This window comes from Sceloporus occidentalis, unplaced genomic scaffold, assembly GCF_023333645.1.
Source record: "Sceloporus occidentalis isolate IW3139 unplaced genomic scaffold, rSceOcc1.0.p SCAF_40, whole genome shotgun sequence".
Lineage (NCBI taxonomy): Eukaryota > Metazoa > Chordata > Lepidosauria > Squamata > Phrynosomatidae > Sceloporus > Sceloporus occidentalis.
In genome coordinates, this window is record NW_028317020.1 from 4,851,402 (window position 1) to 4,869,217 (window position 17,816).

Below are 17,816 nucleotides of genomic sequence, written 5' to 3' on the forward strand. Positions count from 1 at the left end.
GTAAGTTATAGGGCAATAAGTACAAGCAGCGTTTTATGATTTCCAAATCTTTTTTAACAAATCTGGTCATTCTGCCTCCATCTCCTCTTTGGAACATCTTTGAAGCCGGTTAACTCAATTTAACCCATTCAAACCATATATTTTTGAAAACTAGACACCCCAGGGTATTCCAAATGCTGTTATTTTAACCCTTTCCATGCACCAATTATACAACTACACTTTGTCAAACTTTGGTATATGCCACTGTCAAACAACACCCCAATGTGTGTTCAGGAACATCTCCTGAGTACAGCGATACCCGACATGCATGGATTTGTCGTGTTGTTTGAGATTTAAAATGCCACATTTGGGAAGTGCGCTTTTTTTGTCCATTTTGGAAAGTCTGTACCTATGCCCTATCTTTGAGCTCAGCCACTCCAATTTACCCCATCAGCCATTTTTTTTATATTAGACACCCCTTGGGTATTTGAAGTGCTTTTATTTTAACTCTTTGTTGAGATTTTTGAGAAATTTTAGCACTTGCTCAAAATAATAAACTTTCTTTTTTTATTTTATTTTTTTAATACTTTTTTTTTTTATATTTTTTTTTACACATTTTGCTGGATGGTTCATCTAGTGACATCACTGCATAATTATTTTTAAATGTAAGCACTTTTAATTTTTTCCATATTTTTTTTTTCCAGATTTTTTTTTTTTTTTTTAATATTTTACTAATCACATTGTGATTAGAAAGCTGGGCTCCATTGACTTGCATGGTTGAATGCAGTACCTGTATTCAACCTGCAAGTGGAGCCAGAGTTCTCTAGACCATCTAGCGAACTTTAAAAACTTGTTTGTTGCTTTTACAGGGCGGCCGCCATCTTGTTGATGGCGAAGAACACCGGCAGCTGCGGCTGTGACCGCTCTCCGGAGCGGTCACAGCCCACCCAGAGGTAAGTGTTTGGTGTCGCTGGATGCCTCCTGATCGAGGCATTCCAGCGACACCATTTAAGTTTAGGAGGCGATCGTTGATCGCCTCGTAAACGCTTTTAAAACGGGCGTCCGCCGCCATACAATGTATGGCGGTTGTTGACGCCTCGGGGAGGGGCCAGACATGGCCCCCGATGCCGATCTCGGCGTTACTGAATGCCTCGACATCGAGGCATTACAGTAACGCCGTTTAAGTGAAGAAAGTGATCGTTGATCACTTTCTAAGCTTATTTTACGTTTTGACGGTTCAGGACCGTCAAAGGTCATTTAGTGACCTTCATGTCATGACGGTCCTGAACCGGCAAAGGTCGCGAAGGGGTTAACAAAGCACATAACTGGGGATAACTATTCAGGACTGTATTCTGAAGGCTGGGTTTTAACTTCTGATCACAACTACAAGGACACTGAGCGACTTGGCCAAGTTTGTATAGACCTGATTGTGCTTCTCAAAGCTCTGTCACTCTGTGTTCACGGTGAATAGGAAATGTGGTCTTCAGTTCAGCCCTCTGCAAGGAAATGAAAACTACAGAATTCCAGGAAGTGCTACTTACCTTCTGAATAAAATTTTCTACTTTGTTTTGAAGTCCCCACCATCTAAACTTAATTGTTACTAGTTTGTAAGCGCACATTCGCGGACAGTCTTCAGCATTTGCCAACTCTTTCTATGGAAGAAAGGATAAAAAAAAAAGAAGAAAAGAAGTCAATTGTATTAAAAAAGGAGCCAAAGTTTCTCACACTGACCAGACTAAAAATAAGAAATTTATATTGAATAATGGAAAATACAACACCCTTGAGCCCCTCCTCCCCAAAAAGCTATACATTTATCATGCTAATAAATACTGCATTTGACATCTTATTTTTATTGTTATATTATTCTGCTGTAGTAGTTCCTCCATCTCTTGATTAACTTATTTGGCGTCACTTGTTTCTTTAAACAATGACTAATAAATTGCTGGTTTTGCATAGAAGAATTATTATTTGAGCTTTGCGAATGATGTCATTACTAATAGACCAAAGCATGCTTATTTACAAGTTTAGTTAAAATTATCAGAAATGATGCACAGAAGAGAGAGCGACCTCTTGACCTGGTGTGGTGTTCATCTTTGATGGCTCTATATTGAGGACCCAAACATTCAGACTAATTTACACAAACTACAACGTATGTAGAGATTAACCAGATTAGCAATCTCCAAAGAACGAATGCTGAAACAGCAAAGTCAATAAATCCTAGACTTCAAGAGGGTAACCCTGCTTGTATTCTATTTTTTAGTATGAAAAAAAAAGATCAAAGCGATTATTTGCTTCAACATAGACCATTTATACAACTATGTGCCCAGGGTCCAAACTATCACTAGGTGGCAGCAGAGTGAAAATTATATAATGAAAAAAATGCCAGCGTATGAAGTGTCTTCATTGGTCCTGTGTACATAGCCAACGGTATAAATTAAACATATTTTAGGTTTTCAAATTACAGCACATAACCAAAGGGTCAATGCTAGCGGAACCTCGTATTTATGTGATTAACACTTAGTAAACAATTAGCACTGTCTATTAATACTCATTGTGATAGTCAACCAAGGTGATGTCTGACACTTGGCCACTAGAGCTGAACATTCCCGGCAAGCTTAACCCCTTAAGGACCAGGCTGTGTTTTACCTCTTGTACCATTGGGACCGAGGCTGTTTTAACACTTTTGCGGTGTTCGTGTTTAGATGTAATTTTCTCTTCACTCATTTAGTGAACCCACACAAATTATATGTTGTTTTTTTTCAGGACAAGAAGGGCTTTCTTCAGATACCATTGTTTTAATCATATTATCTAATTTCCCTTAAAAAAAATAAAATATGATGAAAAATGTAAAAAAAACCCCCACATTTTCTGACTTTTACCCCAAAAATCTTTTACTCATCCAAAAAAGCTAATGAAAAAACCTACTAAATATATTCTACTATTTGTCCTGAGTTTAGAAATACCCAATGTTTTTATGTTTTTTTACAAGTAGCGTTTTGCTATTTCAAAACCATTTTTTCCAAATCTGGTAATTCTTCCCCCATGTGCCATTTTGGGTATCTTTGAAGCCGGCCAATGCAATTTACCCCATCAAATCATATATTTTTGAAAACTAGACACCCCAAGGTATTTCAAATGCTATTTTAACTCTTTCCATGCACTAATTCTACCACCAGTCTTTGTCAAACTTTGTGGCAGTAATTTATTTTGTGTTTTTTATCGCTAAAATTGCTCTTCAGGTATGGATTTACAGCTCCTGGTATACATCACTTTCAAACAACACCCCAATATGTGTTCAGCAACATCTCCCGAGTACAGTCATACTAGGGCTGAAACAACTAATCGATAAAATCGATAATGAAAATAGTTGTCAACGATTTTCATTATCGATTAATCGAATCGATTTTTATCGATTATAAAAAGGTTTTTTTCAGAGCAAATGCAAACAGAGATCGGATTATAATACTAGAATCCAGATCCCCCGCAACACTGCAGGGGACCTGGATTCCCCTCACTGTCGGCCGGTCTCTCACTTCGGTCTCTCTCTCCCCCCTCCCATACATCACTCTGCCTCTCTCCCGACTCGTTACTGACAGGCACTTTCACTGCAGCCTCAGCGATAATGAGAATCATCCTCTCTGTCAGCCGGTGGGGGTCTGCATCGCACAGACAGCCTCCGTTACTCACCTTCACTTACGCTGAGGCTTCTATGAAGCTGCAGTGAAAGTGCCTGTCAGTAACGGAGCCGGGTAGAGAGGCAGAGCGGTGTATGGGAGGGGGGGGAGGAGTCAGAGGGGTGTATGGGAGCCACCCTCCCACACACCACTCTGGCTCCTCCCCCTCCCATACGCCACTCTCCCTCTCTACCCGGCTCCCTGGTGTCTTGTGAACCTCCGTTGCTGACAGGAGGCAGAGTGGAGTATGGGAGGGGGAGGAGCCAGAGTGGAGTATGGGAGGGGGGAGGAGGCAGAGTGGAGTATGGGAGGAGGCAGAGTGGAGTATGGGAGGAGGCAGAGTGGAGTATGGGAGGAGGCAGAGTGGAGTATGGGAGGGGGGAGGAGGCAGAGTGGAGTATGGGAGGGGGGAGGAGGCAGAGTGGAGTATGGGAGGGGGGAGGAGGCAGAGTGGAGTATGGGAGGGGGGAGGAGGCAGAGTGGTGTATGGGAGGGGGAGGAGGCAGAGTGGTGTATGGGAGGGGGAGGAGGCAGAGTGGTGTATGGGAGGGGGAGGAGCCAGAGTGGTGTATGGGAGGGGGAGGAGCCAGAGTGTTGTATGGGAGGGGGAGGAGCCAGAGTGGTGTATGGGAGGGGGAGGAGCCAGAGTGGTGTATGGGAGGGGGAGGAGCCAGAGTGGTGTATGGGTGAGTTATATTGGTGTATGGGGGGTATTATGAATCTCAGGGCATATAGGGGGTATAAGGCATATCGATATTAGGCATATCAGGGGGGCATAAAACATATCTGGGGGTAAAAGGCATATCACTGGCATATAAGGAGTATAAGGCATATCGGGGGCACAGTGGCATATCAGGGGGCACAGTGGAATCTGGCATATAAGAGGTATAAGGCATATATGGGGGCAGAGTGGCAAGCTGGGGGTCAGATGTGCATAACCGGGGGCAGTTTGGTAAATAAAAAAAAATTTAAACAAGGCTTTCTTCTCATAGTTTTTATTAAATATGAAAAATAGTTAACATATGAATTAAAATGTACTAATAACTTTGCATTAAAACCTAGTTTGAGAAACAGTGTTTGGGTTCTTGTAGCTTTTATTATTATGTCAGTAAAATAAGAAGGTGAATAGAGAGAGAGAGGCCATTGCAATAAAGAGATGAAAGTGTAAATTGTACGTTTTTATTACATTATTTTAAATTGAAAAAAAATTGCATTTTTTTTATCCGATTAATCGAAAAAATAAATCGGCCAACTAATCGATTATTAAAATAATCGTTAGTTGCAGCCCTAAGTCATACCCCCCATGCATGGGTTTGTCGGGTTGTTTGGGAGGTAAAACGCCACATTTAGGAAGTGCACATTTTTTTAACTTGGAACTTTTACATCTGGTCATTCTGCCCCCATGTCCTAATAGGACCATCTTTGAAGCCGGCTAATTCAATTTACCCCATCAAACCATATATTTTTGAAAACTAGACACCCCAAGGTATTTCAAATGCTAGTATTTTAACCCTTTCCATGCATGAGATTCTACCACCAGCCTTTGCCACACTTTGTGTTAGTATTTTTTTATTTTTTTTATTTTTATTTTTTTTACACAAATTGTACTTTGGGTATACATTTATAGCTCCAGGTATATGTCACTATCAAACAACACCCTAATATGTGTTCAACAACATCTCTCGAGTACAGTGATACCACCCATGCATGGGTTTGACTCCTGTTTGGGGTTAAAAGGCCACATTTGGGAAGTGTGCTTTTTTCCCCCTATTTTGGTCAGTCTGTGCCTATGCCCTATCTTTGAGCCTGGCCACTACAATTTACCTCATAAAACCATATATTTTTGAAAACTAGACACCCCAAGGTACTTAAAATGGTAGTATTTAACCCTTTCCATGCATCAGATTCTACCACCAGCCTTTGCCACACTTTGTGGTAGTATTTTTTTTTGTATTTTTTTCACACAAATTGTACTTTGGGTATAAATTTATAGCTCCAGGTATATGTCACTATCAAACAACACCCTAATATGTGTTCAGGAACATCTCCTGAGTTCAGTCATACCCCACATGTATGGGTTTGTCTGGTGTTTGGGGTTAAAATTCCACATTTTGGAAGTGCGCTTTTTTTCCCCCCATTTCGGTCAGTCTGTGCCTATGCCCTATCTTTGAGCCCGGCCACTCCAATTTACCCCATCAAACCATTCATTTTTTTTAAATTAGACACCCCTTGGGTATTTGAAATGCTTTTATTAAAATTTTTCCACGTAAGGATTTTTGGGAAGATACAGCGCTAATTTTAGCACTTGCTCATAATAAACTTTATTTTTTTATTTTACTCTTTTTGGACTTTTTTTTTTACATTTTGCTGGAACTGGATAGTTCCTCTAAAGCATAATTTTTAAATGTTACCATGTTTTTTTTTAAGCTTTTTCTTTTTTTTTTTTTTTAAATATTTTACTAATCACATAGTGATTAGAAAGCTGGGCTCCATTGACTTGTATGGTTGAATGCAGTACCTGTATTCAACCTGCAGGTGGAGCCAGAGTTCTCTAGAGGGTCTGGTGACCGTCTAGCGAACTTTTTCAACTTTATTATTTTTTTTCCCGGAGTGGTCACAGCCCGCCCTGGGGTAAGTATTTGGTGTCGCTGGATGCCTCCTGATCGAGGCATTCCAGCGACACCATTGATCGCCTCCTAAACGCTTTTAAAACGGGCGTCTGCCGCCATACAATGTATGGCGGATGTTGACGCCCCGGGGAGGGGCCAGACATGGCCCCATCATGCCGATCTCGGTGTTGCTGAATGCCTCAACATCGAGGCATTACAGCAACACCGTTTAAGCTTTAGAAAGTGATCGTTGATCACTTTCTAAGCTTGTTTAAGTCTGATGACGTGTCAGGCACGTCATAGGTCGTTAAGTGACCGTTTTGCATGACGTGCCTGACCCGGGAATGGACGTTAAGGGGTTAAGTGTATGCCTATTTTATATAGCTATAAATATATTCATATATTACCTTCCAATTAGGCCCCAGAGGTCCTCGTTTTGTTTTAACAGATTGAAATATTGCTGGATCTTCTTCGGCCTTGTAGTCCTGTAAAATGCAACAAGAAAATAAGTACATATTATAATATCATCCGTACCATCAGAAAGGATTCAAAGAAGACACACTGAAAAGGTCAACAATAAACCAATAACACTGGATCATTTTAGCACAGGGCCAGCAACAGTCAGATAAAATATAAACTAATTGATTGTCTTGTAGACTTAGCAGCCAATGAAATGGTCCAAATAGCAGGAACGTTTGATTGGACCGATTGTTATGGTGATAAGATCACTTTTGCCCAATATGCACCCAAAAAGCCCTCCATAATGCTTATGTCCCTAAGGTCCCCACCAAAGTGATAAAAGTGTACTTAACACAAATAATGTGACCAAGCATCTGTGGTCATTGACCTACAGGCATGTAATGCATATACAAGCACAATTACATTATGTTATTCTGAACACTGGAAGTAGTATCCATTAATGTACCATACAGTTAAAGCAGGCAAAAGTATTTTGGGGGAAATATTGGCCTTATTCATATTCTTTGCTTCTGAAGTCTCCAGCAGGCATGCTTTTAAACTCAACATGTCCAGTAGTTTTAGATCATAAAACGGGGCTTGTCCGAAAACAAAACACACCTCCTTACACTGTATGAGGATCTTCACAAAATCCAAGTTAATTTCTGTATTGTTACTCTATTGTGCCCACGACAAAAGAAACTTTATGTTACATGACAGAAAATACAATCCATTCATCCCAATTACAGCAGTAAATGAGCAGCCGTGTGGAAGGAGACAGCCTCCTGGCTCTGTCGGCATGCAATCTCCTTCAGGATCCCAGAGGGAACTTGAAGTCACTGAAGGCCGGCCTTTGGCTTGTGGTTTATTTTGTTTGCCACCAGCTGCAGACTTCTCATCTCATTAGTTTGGTTATAATACTCTAGGGGATGACAGCTGTAACCTACTTGAGTCTTCTGCTCCAAGGTTTTCTCTGGGCTAATTCTGTTGCACAGTTTCTGCAACCCGTAAAACTATGTTCACGCCATATAGCCATGTGTGGTATAAACAGAGGCAGATATTGTAACAGAGAGCAGTTAGCCTTTTACACTTGTATATATTCTATAAATATTTTCACCAAAGAAAGCATTTATGAAGGGACTTCAATAAGACGTTTTACCAATAAAACATGGAGCGGGATGGCTTTTGGTGAGCAACCATTACTCCTTATCATGGGATTCATCATGGAGGTAAAAGCTAGACTGTTTGCAGATACTGATTTTGAAGATTTCTGCCACAGTAATGACCTTGTCATCCTGTTCATCGCTCTATTCTTTTTATGTAGCCAGCTTTTGTCAGAAGGAACCCCACGCAACAATTCTGTAACCTCCCCACCCAATATCTTAATATAGTATCTTCATAGCAATACATGTCAGGTGTGCCTGGCTCAAGCACTCCTCGCACATGGTGGAAGTAATTATAGTACTACCCCTGCTTTGGATGAGGATGAAAAAGAAAAAAACTAAAAAAGGAAATATGTAAGTTCAGGGCTTTGTTACTTACATGGTTTATAGTCATATCACCTTCTTCAATTGAAGAATCATCTGCAAGCTCTACATAAACCTACAGAGTCCATATACCACAAGAACACTACCCCATCGGTAAATATGCATCCATTATTTACAGCTTGCCTTCCCTGATACAACAATGATCTCGCAACATCAAATAAGCCCACACGGTTACATTACCCATCACATTAACAGAGTATTCCACCACAAAATACCTGAAGTATTGCCAAGCAGGGGATTATACAAGCTGGAAAATAAGCCCTTTCACATGGTCGTGCCAAGGCAGACTTTGATCCTTAAAAGCTTTTCGACAAGGTACTGAAGGACATATGTGTTTTCGAACACATGTATTGATGTATAGTACTCACGCGCAGATTAAGAGTTTACCAAGCGACTGCTTGAAAGGCTGCCTCGGAATGTTTTTATATCACGACTATACCACCTGTACTGTGCAGCTGCACAGCTACGCCCGAGAACACACCGACAGCCTGCAAACTACATGATGCTTTAATACAATAGCACGAGAAATGCTTAATTTAACAATCCATAGTGACACGGCTTAAAAAGCGCACGTGCATATCACAAGGTTAAACAAAAAGGTTAATCACTGCCGTATTTAACTTCACCATGTCTAGTGTGTAGGGCTACCAGATTTTGTTTTTTATGGGAGAAGGGATAAATGTTTTACGAGCATGCTGATCTCACAATCGATCCACTGACGGCATGCTGCCATTTTAATTTAATGTGTATTTTTTCTATAGCCTTATTTATCCATCTCTATATACACTCACTGACCACCGTATTAGGTACACCTGTTCAATTGCTTGTTAAGACAAATAGCTAATCAGCCAATCACATGGCATGTAGACATGGTCAAGACAACTTGCTGAAGTTCCAACAGAACGGGAAAGAAAGAGGATTTAAGTGACTTTGAACGTGGCATGGCTGTTGGTACCAGACAGGCCAGAGGATAATGGGCAGACTGGTTCGAGATGACAGAAAGGTAACAGTAACTCAAATAACCACTCGTTACAACCAAGGTATGCAGCATTCCACCTCTGAAAGCACAACACATCGATCCTTGAAGCAGATGGGCTACAGCAGCAGAAGACCACACCGGGTGCCACTCCTGTCAGCTAACAGGAAACCGAGTGCTCTGTGAAATGCCTTTTAACCCCCTTAATGCCACTCTGCCTCCAGAAATGCCTTTTTAACCCTCTATACACCACTCTGCCTCCTGAATGCCTTAAACCTCCCTATATGCCACTCTTCCCCATAATATGCCTTTTAACCCTCTAAATGCCAGAGTGGCATATAGGGGAATAAGGCATTTCTGGAGGCAGTGTGGCACATACGGGGTCAAAAGGCATATCACGGGGCACAGTGGCATATAGGGTCAAAAGGCATATCATGGGGCACAGTGGCATATAGGGGGGATAAGGCATTTCTGGGGCAGATGTGCATAACTGGGGGGCAGGTTGGAAAATAGAAGGAAATAAAATCAAAATATTTTTCTCAATCAGCTTTTATTAAAAAAAAATAAAAAATAGTTTACATGAATTAACATTTACTGGTAAAACTTTTTTCCTATAGGGTCGTCTTATATTCAGGCTTTTTCTTTTTTTCCTAAATTAATAGTCAGATTTGGGGGGTTGTCTTATAATCGAACAAATACGGTATGCCACGAAGAATAAAGGCAGTTCTGAAAGTGAAAGGCGGTCCAATCCAGTACTAGCAAGGTGTACCTAATAATGTGGCCAGTGAGGGTATAATTATATACACAGAACTTTTTACCCTACAAACATTTAAAATTTCAACTGACTCTCGTATCTCAAACACAGGGACAAATTAATACACTCCCTTGTTATATTTTGATGCCTTCAGCGTACATGAGCAATTTTTTTTATGTTGTACTTTTCAATAGTAGTGTGGTATGGTTAAAAAAATGTATAATTATATATATAAATATATATATATATATATATATATATATATATATATATATATATATGTTATAAGTATAGCATACTCACTCCTGGTTCTACTTGACTTCTATCTGCAATATCAATATGGACCACTTCAACTGTTTTCCATATGTTGGGATCTAGGCTGTGTACCTGGGAAATACAAACGTCATAATTTATGAACGTATTCATAATAAAATATAACATATCAACAACAATACGTAATAACCATTTCATACATCACACATGTAAGTTTAATGGCTGAAAGCATAGTCATGACCTTGTTTTGGACAAGATGGCATAAAATTCTGGATCCTTAAATTGATCAAATGAAGCATGCGCTCAAAAAACAAACAAACAAAAAATCTTAATAATAAAACCTATGTCTGTCTTAAATACCGTATTTGCTCGATTATAAGACGACCCTGATTATAAGACGACCCCCCAAATCTGAATATTAATTTAGGAAAAAAAGAAAAAGCCTGAATATAAGACGACCCTATAGGAAAAAAGTTTTACCAGTAAATGTTAATTCATATAAACAATTTTTTTTTAATAAAAGCTATGATTGAAAAAAATATTTTGGTTTTATTTCCTTCTATTTTCCAACCTGCCCCCCCCCAGTTATGCACCTCTGCCCCAGAAATGCCTTATACCCCCTATATACCACTGTGCCCCATGATATGCCTTTTGAACCCCTATGTGCCACTCTGCCTCCAGATATGCCTTTTACCTCTATATGCCACTCTGGCATTAAGGGGGTTAAAAGGCATATTATGGGGCAGAGTGGCATATAGAGAGTTAAAAAGGCATTTCTGGAGGCAGAGTGGCATTAAGGGGGTTAAAAGGCATTTCACAGAACACTCTGCCACCAGAAATTGCCTTATCCCCCCCATTTAACACTCCCTCCTCCAAACTTACCGGTGCTTCTGACTCCCCTGTCATGTAGCCGGGGCAGCGTGTAGATGTCTACGAGAATCACGTAGACATCTACACCCTGCCCCGGCTACACACCGGGTACTCAGATGCACCGGTAAGTGAGCCGGGGGGGGGGAGACAGGAGGATCCAGGTTCCCTGCAGCTGCGGGGGATCTGGATCTTAGTCGTCTCATAGTCAGACCTATTTGAGGTCTGATTGAAAAACGACCCCGATTATAAGACGAGGGGTATTTTTCAGAGCATTTGCTCTGAAAAAAACCTCGTTTTATAATCGAGCAAATACGGTAAATAATAATAAAAAAAAACCTTTAGAGACTTTAATGCTGACTAATATATCTCACATGTTCGCTTGCCTTATCTGCATTTCAGACTTTGTTTCTACAAAAAAACCCCAAAAAAACCACATTCTTGGTTTTCTCAAAACTTAGGCCTTATATTAAGACGTTAGGTCTGCAAGGATTTTAATATAAAAGTATAAATGCAACCTGGCTAGAACTGAAATTCACTGGATGCCAGGTGCAAACAATCATACTCTCGAGTTTTACAAACCTAGAAACTGGAATGTTTTACCAATATTTTATTTTTTTTTTAACTGTGTCCCAGAAGCTAGGTGATTTGTAATGGATATCTTTTTATGTTCACAAGGGCCACATCTATCCTTTACATATTACCTAGGGATGGGATAGTTTCAACTTGTATAAAGACCTCATTGTGAGGTCGAAACGTTGTTGCTGTCTTCCTTTAATAAATCTGCCTGAGCTGGAACCCTTTAGTGCCAGGAGCCTTTTTATTTTTGATCTAGTGGGGAGCTGGCCCTTCCTGGCACAGTTAAGCACCTGAGTGTGTGTGCAGATTCCTCATTCTGGTGACTAGCAATTCTAATATAGCTCAAATTGGCTTTGCCTTCAGAGCAAAACCAGCTATAAATATGAACAATAAAATTTGCTTTATTTACATAGTGCTAGAAAGGTCCAATTAAGAACTCACATTTTCTTGGGTTCCCAAATCTGGTTTGTGCCATGTCTCTATTTTAATGAAGAAGTCTTCTTTCATATATTCATTCTAAAATAAAACATAAGAATTAGTCATGGTGTTTATTAAATGCAAAGTGGCTACATTTTTTTGGTTTTATCGCATTGACGTCTAAATAACAGATTTTACATGCACTAAAAGTTCCAATATATAACATAAGATATATAATAGAAATGTCAATTCTGTTGAAGGGGAAGTATGTATATTCATGTAATGGCTAGGAGTGTATGTGAAGGACCAAAAACAAGTACTCGTGTGTCTAAAAGGACTAGACCCATCTGTTGGGGCAATGGTTAAGCTGGTCTCTGCCCTGATCATGCTCCCTCCTGTCTTAAGAGTTGGCCTGTCCCGCATGAAATTAGGAATCCCACCAACATAAACTTTAGCAATAAATAAAATGAGGTTAACTGCTATAATTTTTTTCAGTCTTCATTTCTTTTAGTCATTAGATAGCACATACGAAGCAGGTCATACCAGCTAGAGCAGTTATGCTTAACTTAGTAAAGGTCATTCTAAAGCCTTACAAGGTAAATTATAAACCCTAACACTTGATTAAAAGGAAAAATGAAACAAATTAAATAACACTTCAAAATTTGCAGTCAAAGAAGCACATGGGATTTTTGAAAGAAAACTGGCAACATTATTCTTGAAAGCAAATCTCTTGCATGTGCCTTCTGCTGAATTATATCGCGCAATTATGCTCATTTTCTAACTCTACGTGGCTTTCAGAAACAATGAATGACTGTTCTGTTCCATCATGTCCACCATAGACGAAACACATGTAATGAATTACAGGATACTTTTCCTTTATAAAATCCATATTTTATATTATAAATACACATACAGTTGTAGTGTAAATTTAGCTACCGTGTGAAAAATGACCTGCATTGCAAGCAATGCTACAAAGAGTATTCCTACTTGACATAAAAATTAAAAAGTAAGAAAATCCTATTGTATTCAACAACAAAATAAGAATAGCATACTCACCGTTACAACTGGTGTACAATGATCAGGACGGTTCATGGAAGAAAGGGGGAAGAAAACAGCGATATTGTGGATTTAAATTAAGTGAAATTAAATATACTTGTAGTTTAACAATTATCTTTAAAAATATCAGTACTAACAAAAAATTCCCACCTTTAGTAACAATATCAAATCTCATTCCATCCGCTAGCTTTACAGTCCCCCCCCCCCGTTACTAACACACTTACACACGCACTTTTTTGTACCGCTATCTTTGTTGCCTCAGGACAGCTCTTTTGTCTACTCCCTCACACCGCTTGCATCTGAGCGCCGGGAAAAGAAGTTTATATACACACACACACTCATAAGTGGTTAGAAAATATAAAAAATATAACCTAGGGGGTACCATAACAGGACCTGAGGTCTGTACAAATAAGAATAATGAAGGTATCACATGGTATAAAATGGTTCTTTAAATCAAACTAGGGCTGCAACTAACGATTATTTTAATAATCGATTAGTTGGCCGATTATTTTTTCGATTAATCGATTAATCGGATAAAAAAAATCAATATGCAAATTGAGTTTATTTAAAATAATTTAATGAACTGGATGTTAAAAAACAACTTAAAATTTACATTAACATTCTTATTTTGTTATGATGTAATAAAAAAACAATATTTTCAAAGTACAAAAACCCAAACAATATTTATGAAACAAAATAACCCCAAACATTCTGAAAAGAGGTGGACTATTACTGTTCAAGAAACTTTGCCCCAGCCCTGGCACTTTGCACCCAGCACTTTGCACCCAGCCCTGGCACTTTGCACCCAGCACTTTGCCCCACCCCTGGCACTTTGCACCCAGCACTTTGCACCCAGCCCTGGCACTTTGCACCCAGCACTTTGCACCCAGCCCTGGCACTTTGCACCCAGCCCTGGCACTTTGCACCCAGCACTGTGCCCCTGCACCCAGCACTGTGCCCCTGCACCCAGTCTCCAACTCTGCCCTGCACCCAGCCCTGCACCCAGTCTCCTGCCCTGCCCCCACACTCACACCCTGCCCCCACACTCACACCCTGCACCCACACTCACACCCTGCCCTGCACCCCCACTCTGCCCTGCACCCAGTCTCCTGCCCTGCCCCCACACTCACACCCTGCCCTGCATCCCCACCCCCACTCTGCCCTGCACTCAGTCTCCTACCCTGGCCTGCCCCCCCCACCCCCACTCTGCCCTGCATCCCCTGAAACCCCACCCCCACGAATCGCTCTGTGCGAACGGAGCCACTCGCACAGAGCGAACCGCACAGACATGAAGACTACTTACCTCCGGAACGCGTCACATCCGTCACGCAACTAAAAGAAGACGGAGAGTGCAGAGCGTGTAGCGGAAGCGGGGAACGCTCGCGGAGGTAAGTAAAAGGAGCCAACAACGAATCGATCACTCGATTAATCGATAACGGAAATCGTCGACAACGATTTCCGTTATCTATTATTATCGATTTTATCGATTCGTTGTTTCAGCCCTAAATCAAACACATTTTTAAAAAATACTGCCGTCTGATGTTGATGGTCAACATCTTCCAATCACATGGGGTGATTCAGTCACTACATGACACGGATTTAAACGCCACTCTGCCTGCCAAGGTTTGATTTTATTAGAAATATATTAATCTTCCTCTGATTGGAACTACCAGAGTGGATGCTATATTTATGTTTTTTTACAGATATATGTTAACCCCTTCCAGTCCATGGTTACAGCTCCTATGAACAATGTTCTTTATGTTTAATTGGTTCCTGTTAATGTTAGGCACAATTACCTTTCCAGAGGTGTAATTTCTACAGTCAGATCTGTCATGTTTTCATTCACAGTGAACAGGCAGAGAGATGCCCAGTGTTAAAAAAGAAAAGGCCTGACCCGGACAAGACAGAAATGTATAAGTGGCTTTCCCTTTGTGCAAACAGGAATCCTTCCCGACACAGAGCCAGCGCTCTAGTAGAGGTTTCGTTTAGCAGGCATAGGTCCCAAGACAAGCAGCTGTCTAACTCTGCTCTTACAATGCTTTTGACAATTTGCATGATTCCTTTTTTCTTTCCACTCATTTATTATCTCCCTTTTATAGAAGCAGATCTGTCCTAGCAGCTTTTGAAGGAAGTATATAGTTTGCCCACCTATCAATGCTAGAATTGCCAAAACTATTGCACGCATCACCATTTCGCTGCTGCTCAAGGCCATTGCTTTGTAAACTGGGTGAACAAAAGTTAAGAAATGCATGTCCTCTTTTGCAAGATTGGAGTCCATGCAAAATCAACTACAATACACATTTAGCATGAATTTGGGCTGGAGAGGATCTTTTTCCCTTTAGGGAAGCGGAAAGGTGATAAAGAGCCCCTTCAGAACCATCTGGGGAAAAGCAGTAATTGGAGATTATACAGCACTGGATTAAATCTGGGTTTGTTTGTTTTTTGGAACGCTCTCCTCAAGTAATGTCATACGGCAGGGGCGTCCAACATGCGGCCCGCGTGACCTCGAGGTGCGGCCCGCGTGAGATCGGCAGCCAGGATCACAAGCCCTGCCGCTTACTTGTGTGAGGGTCTATTCTCTTCTTCAGTCCTGCCTCCTCTGTGGGGACAACGAGGGAGGCCACGTCCCCTGCTCAAGTCTGTGAGCGGCATCGAGAGCTGTAGTAGGTAAGGGGATGGGGGAGGTTGTTTGAATGAGTATGCCAGTGAGGGAATGAATGTGTGAATGAATGAGTATATGAATGAATGAGTGTGTGTGAGATAGCATGGATGTGTAAGTGCTGGAACCTAGGCATGATGGGACTGTGATTGCTGTTAGCAATCACACTCCTTTCATGCTAAATCAGCCAGTACATGCTGAAACCTGGCTAGCTGCCCCCTTGTGTATTGATGCTGCCAGCAGTATGGGGTCTGCATTTACAGCCACCCTGTACTGGCTGACTTGGCATGATAGGAGTGTGATTGCTAACAGCAATCTGCTAACAGCAATCACAGTCCCATTATGCCTAGGCTCCAGCATTTACTGGTTGCCTGGGTATGAAAAGAGTGTGTTTGCTGTTAGCAATCACACTCCTATCATGCCAAGTCATATTGTTGATTTTTTTTGTCCAATTGTGGTGTGTTACTTTTAATACAAGTGTGGTTACACACTAAAATTGGACAAAAATTACTGGTACAATGCCCAGCCAACCAGTACATACTGGAATCTGGGCATGCCTGAGATTGCTGTTAATCATAATATATAATTTTTTTGTACAATTTTGGTGTGCAACTTACTTTTATTAAAAGTATGTGTGGGGGGGGGTCATTTTCAGTTTTGGCTAAGTGAACCCTGAATTTTCGGTTTTGGTCCAGAATTTTCATTTAGGCGCATCCCTAGGATAAATAGAACTATTTCATTTTAACTTATCCAGAATCCTGAATTTGTAGTCACAAAACTTTCTAGGCCCAGAAATCAGTGAGAGAAAAAGTAAAGGTTTTGTGTCATTTACTTTATTTTAATCTGCATATCTTATTAAAGGCCAAATTTTCACACAGTGAAAAATGAGTGCGGCCCGTGCACGTATACAATTCTGATGAAGTGGCCCACTGCAGAAAAAAACTTGGACACCCCTGTCATACGGTATATAAACTGCGGTCTATTCAAATAAGGAATAGACTACAATAGTATATTGTCATACCATCTGTATAGAGATTTATATATTTATAGAGAATCAGGCCTCATGCAAGGCCATGGATCATCAGAATAATCAGAAAGCTTCATCCATTAACAGTGATCTTGTTTCCCCAAGAATATAACAGAGATGCTATAGAAGGGAGCACAACACTATAAGCCACCAAATGCCAAGTGCTTAATCTTTTGATACAATAAAAGTAGAAGTTGTAAACTTACTTGTTCGGCAGTATGGATAGGCATTCCAAGCCTTTTCATGAAACACCAACGATCCCTCTGGAGCAAACATCTTTACAAAGCCGGGGACTTTACTGTGAATAAAGGCAGATTAGATTTATGGCGAGAACCTATAAATGATTTAATGCTCAAGTAACTAATGGACCTCTGATAGACTATAACCCTTGTGATTCCCCTGCCTTAACCCTCAGACAGACCTTTTTTGCCCTTACTCAGGTTCATAATCTCAGGCCACAAACAGGGCAGCTTTTCGGATTCCTCTCACACAGAATGACCCACCGGCGCTCATCTGAGCATGTGGTCAAATACAATAACCAACAAGCTTGCAGAACGTAGCTGGAACAGACTTTCTTTTATCCATTTTCCCTAAAGTCCTTGAGACATCGCCTTTAAAAGGGATCTCTCTTTGGCAGCCCATTTCTCCACCTTACAATTTTAATACTCCCCAAAGCACTTAGTCATTTCGTTACATGATCCAGTATACTTAGTCACACATCACACCTGTAAAAAATATATATTTCAAGCATTTTGTGCATATACATATATAGGGTAGTAGAAGCATTAATAAACACTCATCTACAGACACCAGAAGGCTTGTTTTCCCTCATAAATCTTATGGTGCTCCCCCAACCACAAGGGATTCTGGGTAGGCGCATGCAAATAAGGCCGGCGGGGGACATCTGCGCGATACGCGTAGACAACTTCCAGTGCCTCCCAAA

General features: G+C 40.7%; 1 protein-coding gene across 2 annotated transcripts in view; it reads right to left on the reverse strand.

The window, feature by feature from the left end:
* The window catches only part of LOC149290241 (phosphatidylinositol transfer protein beta isoform), a 30,344-nt gene that overhangs the window by 7,192 nt on the left and 5,336 nt on the right, over nucleotides 1-17,816 (reverse strand). For both annotated transcript variants that reach the window (XM_089489554.1, XM_089489555.1), the window contains exons 4-9: nucleotides 17,080-17,171; nucleotides 13,188-13,195; nucleotides 12,156-12,230; nucleotides 10,299-10,382; nucleotides 6,670-6,747; nucleotides 1,521-1,631 (exon numbers count right to left, since the gene is read on the reverse strand). In XM_089489554.1, coding sequence (XP_089345680.1) covers nucleotides 1,521-1,631; nucleotides 6,670-6,747; nucleotides 10,299-10,382; nucleotides 12,156-12,230; nucleotides 13,188-13,195; nucleotides 17,080-17,171 — 448 coding nt within the window. The remainder of the gene's footprint in view (nucleotides 1-1,520; nucleotides 1,632-6,669; nucleotides 6,748-10,298; nucleotides 10,383-12,155; nucleotides 12,231-13,187; nucleotides 13,196-17,079; nucleotides 17,172-17,816) is intronic.